Consider the following 18151-nt stretch of genomic DNA (forward strand, 5'->3'; position numbering starts at 1 on the left):
GGGAGCCCTGGACCTCAGCACTTCCGCCACACCCGGAAGTGCTGGGGGGAAGAGGATTGGGGACACCCGGAGGACTGCCGGATGCACCGCCAGAGCTTCCACCACACAGGGGTGTGGCAAAAGAAGCTCCTCAGGATGCACCTGGAGTCCATCCGGGATGTATGGGCCGCCTCCCTCCAGTCAGTGGCAAGAGTCGGGAGGAGAAAGACGGAGCTAAGAGGAGAGGAGTGGAGGTGGACCAGAGACAGTACGAGGCATTGTGTTGTGGCCAAGGACTCAAGGGGTGATTAGTGCTGCGGCACTGGGATTGTGCACTTGAACTGTAAATATAATGTATAATAAACGTGTGTGTGGTGAAACCAACATGTCTACCTGTCTGTGTCCGGGCTGTTCCCCACACTATGCATTCAAAGTAAAATAGGAAACATTCTGGGTCGTCCAAGGGAACCATCTTCACCAGCACATCCCTGGAATAGGCAAGGGCAGGAGCCTCATCTTGCTCTGCTGGCAGCAGGACCAGATATGCCTCTTGGGGATCAATTTGTGAAAGACCCCACTGGTGTGATGTAATGCATGAGTCACTGTCTTGCATCTGACTAACGAGGCTGAGTCCAAGGTCTTAAGGAAAAACAACTTTTTTCAATTCAAAACAGGAAAAGCAAGGGTATTTTTTGAAACAGGAGCTACCACTTCACTACACACAGTCACAGCAAACAAGCATTGACATTATCAGTTCTCCTTCCTTGGCTCCCTTCTTCAGTTCAGGAACAGATAGTCCTCATCATCAGATCGGATCAGCAGCTGGGATCAGGTCATCCTGGAGGGGAGAACAAAGACAAGAAAAAGCTGGCCAGATCAGTGGCTGGATTAAAGTACTCCCTGCATCAACCCTTGGCCGACAGACTCATTGCATGGTGGAACTGAGAACTCGCAGTTGCCTCGGTGACACAATGAACCTGCCATTCCCTTGTGGCAGACAAACAATCCTCGATGGACACGTCATTCGCATTTCGGCATTGGGGGGGTCTTAAAGGGTCTCACAATACATACTGTATACATAATTATATTATAGTAAGGGACTACTGGCAGTCCAACCTGGCCAGGACACCCAAGAAAGGGAACGATGATGGGGGGGGGGGGGGGGGAGTATACTTCTTTAGGGCACTGCCCACCCCAAAATACTCAATGGCAGTGGTGCCCTGGATACCCACAGGGCACCATGGGACTTGAGTTCTCTGTCTCAGCCCTGTTGGGTACCGTGGGTGCTTCCAGGGGGGTGCTGTGAAAATGGAGGACCTGTATGCCACGAGATTTCCGCCTTACCTGAAAATGCTTGCAGATCACATAAGAGGAAGAGCAGAAGTACTTCCGGGTTGGCCAATATAAAAGGATTTGCTGGCCTTACAGGGATAGTGGGGTGGAAGGTGGACGAAGCTTGCTGGGAGGAGAAGAGGAGAAAGTGGCAGCGAGAGAAGAATAATTGTGTGCTGTGCCATTTATTCACTTGTGGCTGAGGTGGTGGGAAATGCTTTGTGAAGAGTTTTCCTCAAAATAAATAAGCTCTTTGTGCTTTTAACTTGTGCCTTGTGACTGTTGTGTTGGGTTTGAGGAGCAACAGTGCTCTCTAGTGTCCACAATAAATATAATAAATATATATATATATATACAGTGGAACCTCGGTTCACGAACGTCTCGGTACACGTACAAATCGGTTTACGACCAAAAAGTTTGCCAAACTTTTTGCCTCGGTTCATGACCACACACTCGGTATACGAACAAGCCAGTTTCCCTTTCGGTTTGTACATGTTCAGTCTCTCCCTGTGCAGGAGCAAGAGTGAGAGAGCGCGACACACACACACGCACAGGCAGCGCGAGAGAGAGACAGACGCACACACACAGACAGCGCAAGAGAGAGAGCCGTGCACGCACAGGCAGCTCGAGAGAGAGACAGACGCACACAGGCAGCGTGAGAGAGAGAGCTGGACGCATAAGGTAGGAAGGCAGTTAAAGAATGCACTGCGCTTGATTTTGTTTTCACTTCTGTTTACAGCGATCAGTTCATAGCGTGCATTGTTCCAATGTTACCTTTCTTGGTGGTTTATTAAATTACGGATTTTTTCAAATGTTCATTTTTTTTTCCCTGTGCTTAAAACTCATTAAAAAAAAAGTGTTTTTAGCCAGCGGTTGGTAGCGCTATAGCGCAAACTATTGCAGTGTTAGTTTTCTCTGTTGTTCAAGGTTTTCTCAGTGTTATTCAATTTTTTTACATTTAGTTTACTATTACGCTGTGCATTCTATGGTTTAATTAACTATATTTGTGCTTAAAAACTAAAAAAAAATATATATTTACATACAGTTCGTATGGTCTGGAACGGATTAATTGTATTTACATACAATCCTATGGGGGAAATTGCTTCAGTTCACAACCAAATCGGTTTATGACCAGAGTTTTGGAACAAATTATGGTCATGAACTGAGGTTCCACTGTATATATACACACATATATATATATATAATATATATATAGTCACAAAAATGACCATACAACGTTGAGAAGGATTGGGGCAGCCACCCGTATAATTGTTCCCGGCTACAAAACTGATTTTTAAAAAAAACATGTTCATACAACTGAGTTCAAAACAGAGCTGATTCTCTTGAGAGAAGATGGCGGCTTTAAAGGCCAGCGAAGGAAGTGATGTCATCCATAGCGGAACCGGAAGTGACGTCATTGGCTGCCCCAGAGCCGGGCGGGATTTCCCTAGAATGATCTGCAAAAGATCGAGAGGGAAAATTAGTGCACTTTGCCACCCCCTGGTCTGGCATGGAATCACATATATTTAAGCCCTTTAGTTGTCTCCTAAACACACGTGTGTGACAATATATATATATATATGCATGCATATACATATAATTGTGCTTGCTGTGTATGTGTGTGTCTTTTGTTGGTATTATACAGTATTATTATCATCTTGTCTGAGGAGGCATACAAGTTGATTTTTTTCTGCACTATGTACAAATGACTATAAACTTGACTTGATATATTTAGGGTTACTGTGTACTGTATGCATCAGAGTACTGAGACTTTACTGCCTCTCTAGTTAAATCCTTTGTGACCACATGAGGGGACTTGCTTAACTAGGGAACAGAGGAATGGATTTTAAAACCGGACATACTGGCTTGAATTTATTGGGAAGCAATAGAAACTTGAATCAATTGCTTTATGTAACCCACGGCTATCACAACAGATGAAATTCCTTCAAGGGTGCCTGAAGCTCCTGCTTAAAATTAACTGAAGTCCTTTGAGTAATGGGTCATAACCAAAAGGGGAACTCCCTCAAATCCTTTCAATAACTGTGCTGTGTCTCTAGTTTCCCTTTTTTTGGTTTAGCTAAGTCCCTTGGGCACCTATTTTTCCTTACTGGGTGTGCCAATGGCTGCACACATTTGGATCCTTTTTTGAAATGAGCAGAACATGCTTTGAGGTGTCAAACATTTTCCACTCTGCTTTCTTTGAAGGTAACTTCTTGCATGAGAAATAGACTGAACTTAAATACCTTCCTATCCAGAAATGTGCGATGCTTAGCCCTTCCTCCATTGCTTCTAGCCATTCTCTTATTTGCCCTCTCTTTAATGTTATTAACTGTACCATCCCATGAGTTGGCTGCTCTAACAAACATATTGATATTATGCAGGACTTGAAGAGTAGGGTGAGCCCCAGTTCAGGGTTATTTTTTATGTTATTTCCCGCTGTTACATTCTGACAAATCTTGATCATATTAATACATTTTTTGTTAAGTATTTGATTGCTTTGTAGACAGAATAGTTGTGTAGGTGTTAGCACAGTAACACAAAATGCAGTAACTCCTTGACACTGAGGTCAGATCCTGGTTCAGTGACTCACATAGTTTTCATACATTTCCTCAACATCCACATTTCTTTTCTTTGTGAGTTCTGTTTTTCCTTTTATAAACCAGAAATATACATGTTAGGTTAACTGCTTGGCCCTTTCTTGGTGAAAAGGTGATTGTGTGTGTTCATATTATTAGTGATGGACTAGCACACCAGCCAGGGTTTATTCTTGTCTTATGTCCAAGGATACCGGCATAGGCTACAGCCTCGTGGCCTTCTACTGGACTGAGCATATGTGGAAATGAATTGATTGATGATTGTATTTATAAACATATTCACTTGTTAATTTTTCTTAATGTCTGTATTGTTTACATTTTTTTAGGTGGAAACCATAGAAAACTTCTTTACGCCTAAGCAGAGACATCCCACTGGACCACTTTTCTTGGAATCTGAACAGATTTCTGAGGCTGTTATTGTGGAAGACAGTGCAGAGGAAAACTCCCTTGGTGCTGATGTATTAGTACTACCAGTTTGTGGTCAAGAACTGGAAATGAATTCTTCTAATTCTGGTAGTTTTTGCTCTACCAAAAGAGCTGTAATTGAAAAGGAAGTGTATCTGGAAGGCTCTAGGCAGTCCAAAATTGAGTACGCTACAATCCTCGTTCCAAAGGATCCATGTGAGCTCAGTGTCCAGCTGAAAAGCAGTAGTAGTTTTTCAGATGAGGGGAACTTTTCCGCTAACAATTCTGTTATTTCAGGATCCATCCCCAGCAGCCTATGGGACACAGATAATCGGTCAAGCCTCTGCTTAACTCCAATAAATCAGCATATTTCATCTTCTTTCAATTCCTCTGAGGGATTTTCAGAAGCATCAGATCGGGAGGACAGTCTTGAAGAGGAACAGAACCCAGTGCTGGATCTTTACTATCTTGGGCAGAGGCCAAATAATGCAATCATTGATGTGACATCTTCAGATAGGAAAGATGAGACATGCCCTGAAGCCAAGCCTTTGTTGAACTACCTGTCAGCTCAAAACGAAAACTGGAATAAAAAAGACTTACATGAGAATAGTATTAGACTCTATATGCCCCAGTTTCGAGGTGCTTCAACCTCCAATAGGTTCTATAAAATAGCCAAAACACACTGAAAACACAACATCTCTTGGCTGTCTCTTGGAACTTAATGCCCACTAGCTGAAGAGCAGAGATGGTCAGTTTTAAAGGCAGTACTTACTCTAAACAAGAGTCAGTGCTTCAGTTTTTGCCTCATTCTTAATGGCCTTAACACGTTTTTGCAAGCAGTGAGGTATTTTATTTGGGCACAGTGAAGGATTTGTAGCTTTGGGGTATTTCTTTTTCAAAACCTTTTCTTTGTGCAAAATGGTGGTGGCAAAATCTGCAGAGCAACATACAGAGTTTTAGCAGTTGTAAAAACAATTGTCCCAGTCCACGTTAATTTACAGTCTTTATTATGTATTCCCTTTATGAATACATTTGAAAACAAAGACAATAAGAATGCAGCCATTGAGGTAAAGTAAGAGAAAATAAATCACGTAGTAGAAGAATTTTATTCCCTGATTTTTTGGGAGTGTTTAGTGAAATTGACTTTACCCAGGGGCAGGTGGATCTCAGGTTTGTTTCCTGGACATACGTTTTCGCCTCATTGCACCTTACATGAAGCTAGTCCTAGCACATTTCCTCAAAATGTGACAGTGACATCTGTCAACCAGGAGCAAAAGGTGAAGCAAGTTTTTTTTGTTGGATTTTTGATTTGGAGGTATGTGGACTAGGGTTGTAGTGCTAAGTGAACTAGGAAGCTGAGCAATGGGGTAGCTCAAAGTATGTAAAGGAATGATATCTACAGAAGACCAGAATGTTTCTAGTTTGCCTTTACGGAAATTTGTAATGGGGAAAGGTAACATACATCTAGATTTAAGGCAGAAAAACATTAGATTTATTAAAAACCTGTGTGTCAGAACGTATTTCACCTTAAATGGATTTAAAACAGATTTAAGTTAGATTATTAACAGATTTAAAATATTAAAAACAACACACTTTGCTGAATGATGTATTGTTAATGTTATCCTGTGTTTTTAAAGATGATCTTGGTTTAACCTGAATTTTTGTATGTTATTAAGCAGAAAATTCATATGCTGCTCATATCATTTGGGACTTGAGAACCAAACTATTTCTGGTCAGCATGGGTTCATTTTCTTTGTGGATGTGGGAAACTTAGGCAGACTTCAAGGTGTCCAGTGCTTGGCTATCACACGTAACTTGCTGACAATTTTAAGCCTACACTTTCTTTTTCAAAACCTTTTCTTTGTGCAGAAGGTGGTGGCAAAATCTGCAAAGCAACATACAGTGTTTTAGCATTTGTGAAAACAATTGTCCCAGTCCATGTTAATTTCTGGTCTTTATTGTGTATTCCCTTTATGAATACATTTGAAAACAAAGTCAATAAGAAAACAGCCATTGAGGTAAAGTAAGAGAAAATAAATCATGTACTAGAAGCATTTTATTCCCTGATTTTTAGGGAGTGTTTAGTGACATTGACTTTACCCAGGGGCAGGTGGATCTCAGGTTTATTTCCTGGACATAAGTTTTCACCTCATTGCACCTTACACAAAGCTAGTCCTAGCACTTTTCTTCAAAATGAGATAGTGACATCTGTCAACCAGGAGCAAAAGGTGAAGCATGTTTTTTTTTTTTTGGTTTTTGATTTGGAGGTATGTGGACTAGGGTTGTAATGCCAAGTGAGCTAGGAAGCTGAGCAATGGGGTAGCTAAAAAGTATGTAAAGGAACAATATCTACAGAAGACCAGAATGTTTCTAGTTTGCCTTTACAGAAATTTGTAATAGGAAAAGGTAACATACATCTAGAACCTGTGTGTCAGGACAGATTTCACATTAAAACAAAAAGATGTAAAATATTAAACAATACACTATGTTGAATGATGTATTGTTAATGTTATCCTGTGTTTTTAAAGATGATCTTGGTTTAACCTGAATTTTTGTATGTTACTAAGCAGAAAATTTATATGCTGCTCATATCATTTGGGACTTGAGAGCCAAAGTATTTCTGTTCAGCATGGGTTCATTTTTTTTGTGAATGTTGGAAACTTAGGCAGTCTTCAAGGTACCCAGGAGGTGCCCAGTGCTTGGCTCTCACACGTAACATGCTGACAATTTTAAGCCTAGACTTTCTAGGTTGTGAGTATCTTCAGAAACCAGCATGTTACAGGACCTCCACCATGAAGTATGGACAGGTCCATTTTGATTGCAAGTAGTGCAAAGATAAAAAAAAATCTTGTCAGTGCCTTACTGTTCACCAGGGCACTCATCAGAATTTACAGTACCAGAGTATGTCCATTTTAGCTAAAATCTGCTGTATTCTTTATATCTCTCATTTATGCATACAGAGTCTGCAATTAATCTTCAGCATTTTGGCCTTTCCAGGATCAAGGAAATGCTCAATGTGAAATATGGCATGTGCACCAAGCCTCCACATTACTGAGGCTCTTCTTCAGTGCTGTGAAATAACAACATCCGATAGATAAAAGAGTCTGTGAGTATGCATACAGTGGCAAGCATTTGAAAAGCTCTTTTCTTTAACTTATGTTGCTGATGAATGGTTATATAGCCATACAGCAAGAAAATATAAATGGTTTGCTTTCCTGTGGTGCCTCAAAATTTGTAAGCAAGTGCTCTGTAAAACTTGTATTGGCTACACTTCTCTGGGTGTTTTGTATACTTATTTTGTCCAGACCGCAGCAATTGAATGTGTCTGATTGGAAACATGAATCATATCTAATTATTGTCTCAAAGTGATGCCAACAGCACATAGAATGCAACTTTACAGCTACTTGCATATAGATATTTTTCTATTGTATATTTTGTGAACTCAATAAAATATTTATTGTGAAACCTGTTTATTTCTATTGTTATAATATTACCTCTGCAGCACACTGTGAAATTGCACTTATAAGATGAAAACTAAAGTCACAGACACATTGAAACAGAAAACAATTAGGATCACAAGTCTAAGCTGTTTTTTCTCACATTTGATGAAAAATTCTCTAAAATGCTGCTCTGATTTCACAGTGCTGCTGTGCATCTTTGAGCTATGTTCCTCAGTTTATATGTTTAGAGTTAACAGTTCCTGTCATTATCTTTTATATATACTTTTTCATAAGAACAAAATAATACCTTGCCTTTTTGCATTATTGGCTGCTTCTCACATTTAATTGGGCCAGAGGCATACCTTTCAGCTTTCAGTATTATGAAGTAGATACTGCCTGAATGAATGTAGTGTCATTAAAAAACTCATAATAGGAATGTGTGGCATGTGTGACATTTTGATCGCACACATATGATGTGTGATTAGCACATTAACTGGCAGTGTGGCATACAGGATAAGGGTGGGTAAGGCAGTAAGGGTTTTGTTAAATTTGCAATAAAATATGATGTGACCAAAATCGCCATATTTATGTAGATACCACAATTAAATGTGGAAGGATAAAGGATTTGATTGCTTTTGTCATTTAAAGTAGAATAAAAACCCATCACAATAATTTGACACCCTATCTTTTAACACACATATTGATAGTGTGAAGGAAATGGTGACACAAAGCCAGTTCAGGACCAAACAAGGTGACAGATGTATAGTAGTTACTACTAGGAGATGATATGTCCTTTATATGTTCTGTACACTTGGAATGACCTACAGAGAGGGGCATGTATGTATGAAGGAAATATTGAAGAACAGATTAAAAGAATTTCAGAAAAAGTCATAACTCTATAAGGGTACTAGAGTGAAGAGAAGATAGCAGGTGGTTAGGGATACCTGAAATTGAGGGAGATTGAGGCCATTGGGGAGCCTGAAATAAAGATTGTGTTATGATTCCAATTGGCTTCAAAAACTCAAAACCCAGACTGTTAGCCTTACAAAGAAAAGGCTACCAAATTTAAAGGGAATATAGTCCATTATCCATTAAGCACCTGGACTGCATCAGTAATGGGCAGCAGAATGATTACAGGGCACTAGAGAAGGATTTTGTTGAATGGTGCAAACTAAACCATCTGCAGCACAATATCAGTAAAATAAAGGAGTTGATGGAATATTTCAGGAGGGTCAAACAATCTTTTCCATCGGTTCTCATCAATGGCAAAGATGTGTAGGTGGTGAGGATATACACTGTAAATACTTCAGAGTACATCTGAATAAAAGTCTTGACTGGAGTACCAACACTGAGGATGCATACAAGAAAGGACAGAGTCACCTCTGTCTCCTGAGGAGGTTGATGTCTTTTGGTGTATGCAGGCCACATGTTACAAGTTTTCTACCAGTCTGTAGTGGCCAGTGCCATCTTCTTTACAGTAATATGCCAAGGAAATGGCATTAGTACAAACTGATTTAAAAGGCGGAATCTGTCCTGGGAGTCTGGATGGAACAGCAGTCATTTAGGAAGGTCCTTATTATTCTTGGCAATGACTCTCACTTTCTGCATGAGGTCTTGGCTAAACAGAGGAGCACCTTCAGTAGCGGATTAAAGTCACTGCGTTGCTCCAAGGAGTACCATGTGAGGTTGTCCCTACCCTCAGCTATCAGGCACTATAATGAGTCGCCTTTCAAGATGATGCCACCATCCCGGGACCGGAAGGGGCAGAACTTTCTTCTGACCTTATTGTCAGGTTTGGGTGTGTTTTCTGGGCTGTGACAACAGAAGAGGAAAGCATTAGTGACAGTGCCCACACTTGCCCGAGAGTGGAACTGCTTACTTCGGCTGATCTGATCAGGGAGCCCTCTGGTCCACATATATGACAACAGTTACATTAAATATGCAATGCTTCCTGAGACTACTTCAATAAGAAATCGGCTTCACTGTTAGATCTGCTGTAAGGTACAGTAGCCATGGGTTCAGGTATCCACAGGTCAGATTCCTTCTTAAGTCTCCATGTGCCCCCACCCAGATCCTGGCTTCTTTTTATTATGAATGAGCCTGTGAATTTTTGAATGATTCACCGATTTAAAGTCACTTTTCTAAAGATGCTATAGATAAAGCAGGTAGGTTCACATCTAAAATAGAGTCTGTCATCACAGCATCGCACAGACGTGCAGTATTAAATGTCGAGTGGGACCAGCTGTGGTACGTTAGTGTGCCACTCTGAACTGTGTGACTCCAGGCTGTTCACTTTCTATCCTTCACCACTGTGATCTAACAAAGGTACAGCATGATGGATTGAGTTGGCTGATTTAGCCAGAGACCCTGCCAACCCCTGCCCCACACCACTCCAGCTCCTCTATGTTATAGCCTGCTGACCTGAACTGTACAGATTGCTGGCTTTTCTGTTTAAATCAGAGATTCCAGAAGACATGGCTCAGAAAACACTGTACATTGTTGTATTGAACTTTCAAAGCAAAATTTAAAGTTGCTGCTACCCGTAGTGGTAATGGACCTTTTCTGACAATCACTGACTAAATATATTCGTTTTCAGAAATCGGTTCTTCGTATTCTAACATGACGCAGACAAGAAGACAAAGTGATTTTTTTACACAGTCCTAGTAAAGCTCATGCACTACATAAACAAGGAAAGGCTCACCTCATCCTCATTTAGCAATATGTTAAAGGTAAGTAAATCAGAAGATGTGACAGAGACAGATGTGCTAATAGACAGTTTAACAGATCCTCTGTTGTTAATAAGCTGGAGTTTTATAGAGAAGTAGTAGTAAAGTGCACTGTAGCTGTCTAACTTCATTTGCGAAAAGATTTTAAAATGCTTCCAACTAATTGTCAGTTTTTGTCAATGTGACCAGTGATTGGCTCTAAACCAACTGCCAGAATTCTCAAGAACTGCATTTCCCATAACGGTCCTGCCCGCGACAGGCGGGTCAAAGTGAAAAGATGGCAGTTCAGATCTTTCACTTTAGTCTTTACCCAGCATGGAAGTGCACAAAGGGGAGCCCAAACATTTGTCACCTGGTGCTTTTTCTCAATTTTTTCTATTAGTTTTGTCCACTATGAATTATTATTATTATTATTATGTCTATTGTACGCACCTCATTATGTACCAGGGTTCAACTTGCACTTCTTCACCACCTGACAGACCCTCGACATGAGGGCTGCTGATGCCATCTGAGATAGGGGAACGTCTCCCCTATGGATTTGTTTGAGGGCACTTCACACCACGGCATATGGGGGCAGACAAGGGAATGGTGAATCCTTGGCCCCCTTTCCTGGTTGAAGCCCCTTCCTTAACAACCCATTTCCCAAAACCTTAATTTTTTTTCTATTAATCTCAGGTACTTTTGCTTCTCTCTCTTTCTTCATCCAGGTTCGTCTCATCTTTCTTTAACATTTTCAACACTGACTTATGTTGACCTTCTTTTCTTCACTTACTTCATTCAAACCTCAAAATGAATCATACTTTCCACCAATAGGCTCCCATCGTCCGTCCATTTTCACCATTTGAGGTACCAATGAATCGCACCATTCTGCTTTTGCTTTGTTTATGTTTCCCTCTCCAATAACCATTCTTTTTGTCTGGTGGTCCTCTGCTGGAAACCAGTCCCAGAGGGGGCCAGCTGAAAGGCTTAGGTGAAGGTAAGCTTGATATTCAACAGCCCAGGGTCCCTGCTCGCAGCGCCGATAGGACTGTTGAATTAAGTCTTGAGTCACTATCAGAAGTCAAATGTTTCAGACATGTTATATCACAGTCAGGGTTCCTCCCCTGGCTCTTGTTCAAATTAACGTTTTGTGTTGTCTTTGTTCATTTTTTATTCTTTTGTACAGCTTGTATTAATTTTATTTATTATTAGTTGCTATTGATTGTGTTTATGTTTCAGTGCCTTATTGGTGCTCCATGGATGTTAGTTGGTATACCAAGAGGCTACAACACCTGCCAATCACTCCTAGGAACTCCTTTGCCTATAACTCTGGAGGGTCTCCCATAGTCCATGGTGGTTCATTTTGAATGTGCTCTGGAGTTGCTGAGTTCTTGTGTTGCTATGGGTGCATTTGTAATTTGCTAGATTTTTGACTTCATGCTCTGTTTTTGACTATCTGGATTCTCTATTGAGACTTTGTACACCAGGTATTGCCTAATTTTAGGAAACTCCTTTATATCTTTGGTGTCTATGGAGCTTCATGTTTTGTCAGAGCATTTTCATTAAGAATAAACCTTTTTATTTTATAAACTAGCTGTGTAAGCCAGTGTTGTAAAAAGCCCGGGCTCCTAGAAACCATGGATTCTGGCACTTCAATCAATCAATCGCATCGGTTGTGCATTAGTGGCTAAGCGAGGTTCACTTTCCTCGGCAGTTTTGTTTTGCCAACGTGTTCGCCTCCGTTGTCCATCAGAGGCTAAGTGAGTTTCTCTCTCCTCGGAGGTTTTGTTTTGCCGATGTGCTCACCTTGCTTGTGTATTAGCGGCTGAGCGAGTTTCTCTTTTCTCTGCGGTTTCACTTTGGCAACAGAGTCACTTTCTTTGAGGTTCATGCTGTAGCCTCGCACTTCTGGGACAGACAGACAGGCACACACACTTCCACACTTAGACATTTATATATAAGAAGATTCTACAAGGCCCTTCTGTGTCTAGCCGGGGTTTTTGATGAGGTGTTCCCCCTAGTTGGCATTTTTGGAAGTGCTTTTGGGACTTAGAACTTTGGGACCTCTAAGTCCTCAACAAAACAGAAGAGGTCATCATTGGAGATGATACTTCATCAAGGAGACACAGATAACATGACAATGTCTTCTGAGGTACTGTGCCTACTATACCTTGACATTGAGCTGATTATATAAAGACAGACACAGGACGTTCATGGATAATAAGTTGCACTTGTAGCCTTTACTACTCAAACAGTTCCTCAGCATTTTAGTAAAAAGCATCTGACAAATTCTAAACAAGGGACAGAGAAGTTTGAGTTATGACCTAATGTCTTACTTTTACTTTTGGCAGGATGCACAGCTTTAACATTGTCTTCTTTGTGGTTTTAATGGAATTTAAAATAATTCATAAAAAACATCTGTTTTGGAGTATTAGGTCAAGGCTAACTCACTGCTATTTCAGCATCATAGTTAACATGCTCTACCAAAGTGCTTTACTGAAAGGCACTAAGTTAGTACAAATCAATGCATAATAATAGGACAAAATTCACGTACTCCTTGCTGCAGCCTGCCTGGGCTGTGTCTAAACATGGGTTGAATTAACAATTTAACCACGCCCATCATTTTAAACTCCACCCACAACCAACGTGGGCCACACCCCTTCCTGCATGCTGATAGTGACAGTTGTCAGGCTACAGCGACTGTAAGTGCAATATGTCTAGTTACACTATGGTTAAGATTAGGGTGGTAAGATAGTTATGTGTCTGAAATGATGACTGATGAATAAACTAAGGTATATAAGCATGCAATTTTTATCATTTCCATGTAAGTCACACCTTTCCTGTCTCACGTAGAGGGCCAAATGCATGATGTCTATGCATCACAGGTGGAGTTACAGTAAAAGTTTAACCCTACCCACATTCAGGCCCACCCCATTCTGCTTCACATTTAAACAGTAGATGGACTGGTAGTTGACGACATCTAGTGGCAATCAAGGAGAGGTGCATTGAAGGAGGACCTCTTTATCACATCAATTTCAAACATACTAAAACAAAGTGCACCCTTTTCTTAAACATCATATGTCCTTCCATGCTGTGCTACCCAACTAAGACAGGTTGAAATCTGAGATATCGACACAGACCTCATAGTTAGTGTTTGCAGTGCAAGATCTGCTGGAGTGTATTTTGTAATAAACGTAGTAATAAAATGCATTGAATTTGTCATTCAATTAGATGGCACATCACAAACATTTACAGTAATAAAGTGCATTACTGTAAATGTCAGTGATGCGCCATCTGTTTGAATGACAAATGAAATATCTATATCTCCATTGTATGCCATGAGGCATGGGAGTCACAAAAGCAGTGTTAATGTTTGTGAGGCGGCATCTTGTGGAATGACAAATGCAATGCATTGTATTACTACAAATGTCTGTGATGCACCATCTGTTGGAATGACAGACAGACACACTTTGACAGTTATCCTTTTCTTGGATTAATGATTGTCTGCATTTTCTGTTCTTACATTAGCATTTGGTGAACACATTATATTCATTTTATTTATACAAATACTAAAATAAGAACGGGGCGGCATGGTAACTGCCTTGCAGTTAGGAGACCTGGGTTCACTTCCCAGGTCCTCCGTGCGTGGAGTTTGCATGTTCTCCCCGTGTCTGCGTGGGTTTCCTCCGGGTGCTCCGGTTTCCTTCAACAGTCCAAAGACATGCAGGTTAGGTGCATTGTCCCGGGTGTGTGGGTGTGTGTGCGTGCCCTGCGGTTTCCTGCCTTGTGACCTGCGTTGGCTGGGATTGGTTCCAGCAGACCCCCATGACCCTGTAATTAGGGTATAACGGGTTGGATAATGGATGGATGGATAGAAACTATACATGTGTCAGGTTGGGAGGCACTGCTGCCTTAGGACTCCAATATCTGCCATTTGGAGCCCATTGTCCGTATGGAGTTTGCACGTCCTCTCTGTGTCAGAGTGGATTTTTTTCCTTTTCACCGATTTTCATCCCACATCCCCGAATATGTGCAGGCCGATTGGCCCCATCGGGGGGGGGGGTGTTTGTAAATAGACCCTCTGGTGAACTGTCGTCCTGTCCATGGTAGCTACCTGCATTGGGCCCACTGCTGTGAGATCGAGGGTGTCTTCATATTACAGATGTGCATTTATGAAAGTTTACAGTGTAGCTCTTTCTTGAAAGTTGACCGAGACACCATGACAACAGTGTGGCTAAAATAAAAGAATTCAAAGAAAAGACAGCCGCTGCAGCTTGTAAATAACACTCATGAGAAGGATTACTCATGAACTGCTCGTTCACAGCCACAGAGCTGGAAAAGTGACAACAAGCGATGAGTCTGTGAGTTTAGGCACCACAAATGGCACCAACATCAAAGAGTCCTGGGTCTCTGTTGTGTGTCGATTCACTGAGGGTTTTAGTCTCAACCATCCATTACTAAACCAGTTTAATACCATGAGGTCTGGTAGCATCATTGGGCATGGCAGTTGGATGGCGCGCCAGGTGTGCTAGATTGGGGTGAATCCCATTAGTGCCCTGAGGTGTATGTGCAAAGTGCTGGGCTGAGATGTGTTGCCCGGCTCCTTTGGCTGTTAGGCATCTAAGCTAACAATTGTGCCACCTTTTTTTTAACCCTGTGGGCTGTCACACACGTGCGCATGGGAGGCAGCTAAAGGGCTTGAATAGTGACAATTGCATGTCTGACCAGGGGGTGACACGGTGCGCTGACTTTTTCCTCTCAATCCTCTGCAGACCATTCATGGGAAATTTCACAAATTTCTGGCTCCAGTGATGACATTACTTCTGTTTTTTCTCACTTCTGATTTGGGGTTGTCGTGGGAGGGGTTGATGCCATCACTCCTGTTTCCGGCATCCGTGATGACATCATTTCTGCTTTTTACTCAGCGGCTGTGATGACATCAGTTCCTGGTCCCTGGGAGGATGGGGGGGGTCAGGGGTTTTTGGGGGTTTGGGGGTGTGTGTGTATGTGGATGGGGGGATGCCCTGATGATGTCACTTCCATTTTTTCCACCGGTTGTGATGACACACGTACACCGCTGCATGATGACATCACTTCCGGTTCAGGCACCCTGATGATGTCACTTCCATCCCACTGGGGTCGTGATGACATCACTTCTGCACCCATTAACCCCCCAAACCCCCCCCCCCCCCCCCGCAGCTGCCGCATGATGACGTCACTTCTGGTTCAGGTGCCCTGATGACATCACTTCCATCCCCCAGGGTCGTGATGACATCACTTCCGCACCCATTAACCCCACACCCTCCCCTCCGCAGCTGCCGCGTGATGACGTCACTTCTGTTTCAGCTGCCCTGATGACTTCACTTCTGGTTCAGGTGCCCTGATGACGTCACTTCCATCCCCCCAGGGTCGTGATGATGTCACTTCCCCACCCATTAACCCCCACACCCCCCGCAGCTGCCGTATGATGACGTCACTTCTGGTTCAGGCACCCTGATGACGTCACTTCTGGTTCTGGGGGCTGTACAGATGTCACTTCCTGCCCCAGATGACATCACTTCCAGTTCAGACCTTTAAAGCCGCCATCTTTGCCACACGTCATCAGTTCTGTTTGGAGCAGACACAACTCCTCAATAATTAACCCTTTTGCAGCCAGGGCATAATACACGGGTGGCTGCCCCAAACCTTTTTGTATGTCTCCTGTTCATTACTGTGACAGGACAATGAAGAAAGTGGGATTTGAATGGATTGGTTGGCACACAAACCAAAACACCTAAACACAAAACACTGGACTCGTGCTTCACAAGAATCTTGACGGCTACGTCTGTTCATCTGAGTTCACAAGAGATCACAAAAAAACAAGTTAATACTGGAATGCCCTAACAAAATAATAATAACAAAAACAAAACCTCTCGTTTCCCCACGTGGGTGTTGGCTTGCTCGGCAGCTGCATTCCATTCAACCTGTGGTGGCACCAATGAAGAAACTCAAAACGAGTGGTGCCAGCTTTGCGCAGGGGTCCTCGACCTGACCAGACGCTGCTGACACGCGATCTCAAATCCTTCGCATTGATGTTTGCTCTGCCCGTTTGAGTTGTGCGGATGTTTAACAGAGCGTCACATAAAAAGAAAGATTTGTCATCCTTTCCTAATTTGTGTGTCTGTCAAATCAAGTTACCAGAATGCTTTGCGATTCCCCATAAATACGTCTCATTGTGCAAACTTTTCAAACATCATGGGTACAAACAATTTCAAATTACACACCGTTGCAAGTCTTTACAATAATAATAATAATAATAATTCTCTACATTAATATATATTGCTTTTCTTACTACTCATAGCACTTTTCATAGCGAACGGGGAGCCAATTCAACCACCACCAATGTGTAGCATCTGCCGGGATGATGTGACGGCAGCTATTTTGTGCCAGTAAGCTTACCACACATGAGCCGTTAAGTTGTGAGGTGTTGTAGCCGATTAGAGACAGCAGATGATTAGAGGGACCAGAAGGACTAGGCCATGGAGGGCAATTTAGCCTGACCGTTGGGATACACCCTACTCTTTAGGAAGGATGCCCAGAGATCTTTAATGACCATTTACATCTCATCTGAGGACGGCGCCATTTTTACAGCACAGCCTCCCTGTCACTGCACTGGGGCTTTGTGACCTACACTCAGACCACAGGGCAGGCACCCCCTGCTGGTTTAAACCAACACTTCTTCCAGCAGCAAGTTCAAGTCCAGTGTTTTCCTCAAGGATAACAGAATTGGAATTCTAGTATCCAACCTCCTTAAAAGTAACCCATAAACAGCCATATTGAAATGGAGCGTACTGCTGTGCCACTTGTATGAGTAAACGCATGCAGCGCTGCTCGATATCACAGTAGACTTTTACATTTCTCTCTCCTACATTGAGGGTGCAGCTTCACCACACAACAACAACAGCAACAACAACTTCTTCTTCTTTCAGCTGCTTCTGTTAGGGGTTGCCACAGCAGATCATCTTCTTCCATATCTTTCTGTCCTCGTCATCTTGCTCTGTTACACCCATCACCTGCATGTCCTCTCTCAGCACATCCATAAACCTTCTCATAGGCCTTCCTCTTGCCTGGCAGATGGCAGCTCTATCCTTAGCATCCTTCTCCCAATATACCCAGCATCTCTCCTCTGCACATGTCCAAACTAATACAATCTCGCCTCTCTGACTTTGTCTCCCAACCGTCCAACCTGCGCTGACCCTCTAATGTTCTCATTTCTAATCCTGTCCATCCTCGTCACACCCAATGCAAATCTTAGCATCTTTAACTCTGCCACCTCCAGCTCTGTCTCCTGCTTTCTAGTCAGTGCCACCATATTAATTTTTTCTGTAGTACATTTTCATACAAATGATGTATCTCAAAGTGCTTTACAAGATGAAGAAAGAAAAGAAATATAAAAATAAGATTAGGCGATACTAAGTAATAAAGAATGATGTAAGGTCTGATGGCCAGGAGGACAGAAAAAAAACAAAACAAAACTCCAGAGGGCTGAAGAAAAATAAAAAACAAAATCTGCAGGGGTTCTGATGCCACGAGACCACCCAGCCACCACTGGGGGACATCTCCACTCACAAAGTGGTGACATGTGGCATGTTGTTTAGCACGAGCATGTAAGAATTTCACTGTACGCCGTGCAGGACCCTAAACAAATATGAACGTA

At 42.2% G+C, this 18151-nt stretch overlaps 1 protein-coding gene across 4 annotated transcripts in view; it reads left to right on the plus strand.

Moving 5' to 3' along the window:
• The window catches only part of lepr (leptin receptor), a 188550-nt gene extending 180775 nt beyond the window's left edge, over positions 1 to 7775 (plus strand). The window contains exons 20-21 of one of the 4 annotated variants that reach the window (XR_007936050.1): positions 4232 to 5815; positions 6732 to 7775. Coding sequence is in view for 1 of the 4 variants with exons in the window: in XM_028810964.2 (XP_028666797.1) it covers positions 4232 to 4996 (765 nt within the window). In the remaining 3 variants the exon portion in view is untranslated. The other 3 variants (XR_007936049.1, XR_007936051.1, XM_028810964.2) reach the window with 3 other exon arrangements.
• The last annotated feature ends 10376 nt before the right edge of the window (positions 7776 to 18151 follow it).

This window comes from Erpetoichthys calabaricus, chromosome 10 (assembly GCF_900747795.2).
Source record: "Erpetoichthys calabaricus chromosome 10, fErpCal1.3, whole genome shotgun sequence".
Classification (NCBI taxonomy): Eukaryota; Metazoa; Chordata; class Cladistia; order Polypteriformes; family Polypteridae; genus Erpetoichthys; species Erpetoichthys calabaricus.